The 4,478-nt window shown below is 40.4% G+C and overlaps 1 protein-coding gene across 12 annotated transcripts in view; it reads right to left on the reverse strand.

The window, feature by feature from the left end:
- Nucleotides 1-4,478, reverse strand: part of PAN3 (PAN3 poly(A) specific ribonuclease subunit) — a 113,396-nt gene that overhangs the window by 27,472 nt on the left and 81,446 nt on the right. For all 12 annotated transcript variants that reach the window (XM_023530693.1, XM_023530687.1, XM_023530688.1 and 9 more), the window contains one exon: nucleotides 2,797-2,854. In XM_023530693.1, coding sequence (XP_023386461.1) covers nucleotides 2,797-2,854 — 58 coding nt within the window. The remainder of the gene's footprint in view (nucleotides 1-2,796; nucleotides 2,855-4,478) is intronic.

Raw genomic sequence — 4,478 nt, forward strand, 5'->3', positions numbered from 1 at the left:
CGTCCTTCAGATGGGCGCCGGGACTGACCGAGGTTTCTGCTACTGCGAACAGCAACATTAACAGATACTTGGCACACTTGCGGCTGAAGGTGTGCAGGCGTGTACCTACGTCCGGGAGCAGGACTGCTGGATCACGGGGTAGGTACAGATATGCGACTCCAGTTTTCCCAAGTGCTAACAGGTTCGCCGACTTATACCACCGACAGCAATGTAGTGGAGAGCCCGTGGGTCTCCACCCTAACAGTGTACGTGGTCAGGCTTCAAAACAGGGTTCTATTTGTATTTCCCTAATCATCAGTGACCTTCAACATCTCTTCTTACATTTATGGATCATATAAATTTCCATTTTCTTGAAACGCCGACTCCTATCCTTTGGGTCATTTATTGGATTGTTTAGGCTCTTGCTGATTTGTGTTTTTTATATTCTTTGCCAGCTGTGTAAGTATCTTCTTACAAGTTTCTTCTTTACTACAGGTATCTTTGGATTGTTTTAAGTTTTAATTTGGTGGAACTTCCCAGTATTTTCTTTAAGAGTCTACAATCTTTGCATCCTGTAGAGAAAATCTTTCCCTACTAAAACATTAAATCAATTCATTTACAGTTCATAAGATTTTTTAAATTTTGCTTTATAAGTTATTAACCCATTTGGAGTTGGTTTTTGGAAGCGGTTTGAGATCATGATCCAATTTTATCTTTCACCATAATGAAAACCATTTTCCAGTGCTTCCCTTCCCCGCGCCCATCACAGGATACGTCTGGGCTCTCCTTAGTCTGCACCATTAACTGATCTGTCCAACCCAGTGTCAACACCACGTCCCTGTGGTTACTAGATGCGACACACGCCTCTCCTCCCCCAATATGCCCAGATTCCAGGTCATAATGTTCAAAGTGCCTTGGGGTAGTCTTGGCCCTTTTCTCTTTGATAAATTTTATCACATACTATGAAAAGCTCTGTTATGTTGTACTGCAATTTAAAAAAATAAATAAATAAGGACCAAACCTTGATTAGAAGCTTGGAACTTTCAGCCCTAAGCCTACATCATGCAGGGAGCGGAGAGAGGCTGGAAGCTGAGTTAATCAACATCCTCACGCAATGACACTTCCATAAAAACTCTTCAGTGGCGAGACTCTGAGACCTTACGAGTTGGTGAACACGCCGAGGTGCTTGGGAGGGTGACACACCCAGAGAGGGCAAGGAAGTCCTCCCCCAATACCTCGCCCTATGCGTCACTTCCACTTGGCTGCTCCTGAGCTGTATCCTTTATGATAAACCAGTAATAGTACGTCAAGGGCTTTCCTGGGTTCTGTGAGTCATTCTAAGTTACCGAACCTGAGTGGGTGGGTTATGGAGACGCCCAAATCTGTAGCTAGCGGGACAAAAGCATGGGCAACCCAGGTACCCCTCTTCAGCTAGCATCTGTAGTGGCAATAATCTTGAGGGACTGAGCCCTTAACGACTGAACTGTCAGGGCACAAATTAGGGGTCAGAAGCATCCTGAGTAAAAACAGCTCACATGCTTTAACTAGAATTATACTGAATCTGTAGACCGGATTAGAAAACTTGACACCTTAATCATTAAGTCTCCTATTCATGAATATAGTGTTTCACTCTATTGCTCTTATTTACTACATTGTAATAAATCTCCCCTATTAAGATCTTAAACATCTTTTGTTGTATTTATTCCTCAGTACGGATATTCTGAAACCACTGTAAATAGCATCTTCTCTTTTATTTTAAAATCACTGGCTACTGGTCTATAGAAATGCAATTGACATGTATTAATCTTATATCCAGCGATTTCCTAAACTTTATTATAATTTCAAATTACATCTAACGTACAGTCATATGATTTCTACACAATTAGTCATAAAGACCAGAAAGGCAAAAATAAAACTATTTCTTTTTCTTTTTTCCTTTCGCCCTTACTAGGGCCTCAAAGACAGCGCTAAATAATTAAGGGAAAATCGCAACCTGGGCAATTCAAAGGTTACGGCAGATACGTTCCGGGCCTGTCTAAACTGGAAAGGTCAGTCTTGAGACTTAATAGCCAGACACACGCCTTTTAATTCTTTAGCAGTCAGGAAGAGGCACAGAGGACGATGGTGAATCCTGGATTATGATGAGGTGTCTGAGATTATCTCTACAGCAAATGTACTCCTGCTGCATTATTTATAGAGTTCTGCTAAATTACACCGTATTTAATCTTGCTATAAACAGAATAAGCTGGAGAAAGAGATTTTAATGTTCTCTTAGAAACACCGTGGTGTTGTCAGATAACCCTGATTTAAATTCTGACTCAGCCAGCCAATTACCAGCCGCGAGTCTTCAACGCAAGTTACTTAACCTGCCTGTCAACTTAGTTTTCCTCATACGTAAAATGGAGACCATAATATTAGTACCTACGTCACGGGATTTTTGTAAGGAAGAAAATAAGACATAAAGCATTTAATCGGCACACTGTAGTCTCAGAAATAATAATAATCACTTTCCTTTCTGTTTGGGAAACTGTCATCAAGTTTCAGAAGACAATAATATTCCAGTGCACAGTGACCTAAGTCACCATGAATTCTAAAACTACCTGATTTTTTTTTTTTGAGGAACTAAAATACTGTCACATGTAGCATTACTTTAAATCAACTAGATGATCAGTGGCATCTTAGAACTCTTGTCAACTAGATCGCAAATAAATATATTCATAAAACGGGAACTGCTAATTTACGATGTAAAAACACGTAGGACCACAAAAGAGGGTCATTGTATCTTTGGAAAGGAAGTGTGAATCGATTCGCGTTTACCTGGCATATCTGCTTGATCGATCTGAGCCATTGTTATTAAATGTCTGTTAATCAGCTCCTAAGGAAAGAAAACAAGTATATTTACATCTAAACCCAGCTTCTGAGACCTGGATTTTCTATTATAACTAAATAACATAAGTATTAATATTTCATGAAATAACATTTCTAAGAACAGTAAATGTTTAAATTCTAGTCCTGGATAGGCCTGCCCCTAATTAAGGCTGTTTAAGTGACCGCTCTGCATATAACCGACTCTGGCTGGAAACTCAGGTCCACTCCTAAGTTGGTCAATAACCCGCTGACGAACATCACACTGCTACAACTTTCTTCTGGGAAACGAAATTTTTTCTGAGAATCATGTGTAAAATGAAATTCTACATATCAAGTAATACCTAACAAAAAATTTTATAAAACCTGTTTTATAGAAAATATGAAGCTCTCTTAAAATAAGGTTTATTTCTGGGCCAAACTACCTAATCTCAACCTACAGATATTAGCAAACGTTGCCTGAAAGTTAGAAACCATTTAAATTATTTATATATTTCAAAGAAAATTTTTGATGCACGGGATACAAAGTGCAGACAGATGGCCCATTTAAATTTCTGTGTTTTATACCCTAACACATCATTACTCAGTGAGCTCACAAGTTGGTAATTTTTCTGAAAAACAGCTTTCCTTAAATAAATACGTCAACGAGAACTCATAAATTCTAAATCCTATCTGCTTTAGTAGGGAACATTGGATTAAACACTGTGAAACGTATGATGTGAGAAGCTGCTCTTTGTCCAGTTGTCTGTCAGGGTGTCATGGGCAGGGCCGCCCCCCGGGACTCCGGCCTGCCTACCTGTCGGAGTTCATCGGCCATGAAGAACGAGGGTGCGTTTGCTTTCGGTTGCATATAAGCAACGTGAGGTGCAGTTGGAGGATAAATGTGATAGTTTGGAAATACCTAAAAAGGTAGGGAGAAAACGTAACCCCGGTTTTCTTCACTTAATAAGTTTTTTCATCGTTTTGATAAAACGTAATCTTTTACCGACAGTGCTAAATTGATATTTTAAATCTTTCAATGACAGAGAACAGCTGTTAACCAGTAGACTTTCTGAATGAATTCATTTTTAATCTTATATTTAATGATCGAGTTGAAAAAATCTAACAAGAAAAGAAACATTCCTTCTGATACAGTAAAATTTAAGCTCCAATGAGAGGCAAAAGTAGTTCTCTGGATGAATGTCACACAAACGACTTGCAAGTATTTTGAAAAGCGTTTGGGAGAGAGAAGAAAGCAGATACGAAGGTGCTGGCCACAGCCAGAGGATGGGTGACTGCACCCTGGCCGCCCACACAACGGCCAACCTCAAGCGTCACCCAAATACTCGTTAAAGCAGCGCTTCAAACGGCGACAGTGAGCAGGGCCGATGTACTCTGGCCGGCGACGCAGGTGAACACGAAGCCGCCACAGCCATCGCCATCCCGCCACCCCGCTTCCTCCTGCCCGCTCCGCCTCTGCTCCCCTCACTGGTCCACGAGGCAAAATCGAAGTGCATTCGACAGTATCTTTTCTCTTGCTCTATTTTTTTTCATTTTAAAAGCTGAAACAAACATTTTGTTCTCTTTTAAAAATTAATTCAGCCGACTCCTGATGCCGTCAGATAATCACTCTGCTCTGATCTCAGCAGAAAGTG

Source organism: Pteropus vampyrus, unplaced genomic scaffold (genome assembly GCF_000151845.1).
Source record: "Pteropus vampyrus isolate Shadow unplaced genomic scaffold, Pvam_2.0 Scaffold52, whole genome shotgun sequence".
Taxonomy (NCBI): Eukaryota; Metazoa; Chordata; class Mammalia; order Chiroptera; family Pteropodidae; genus Pteropus; species Pteropus vampyrus.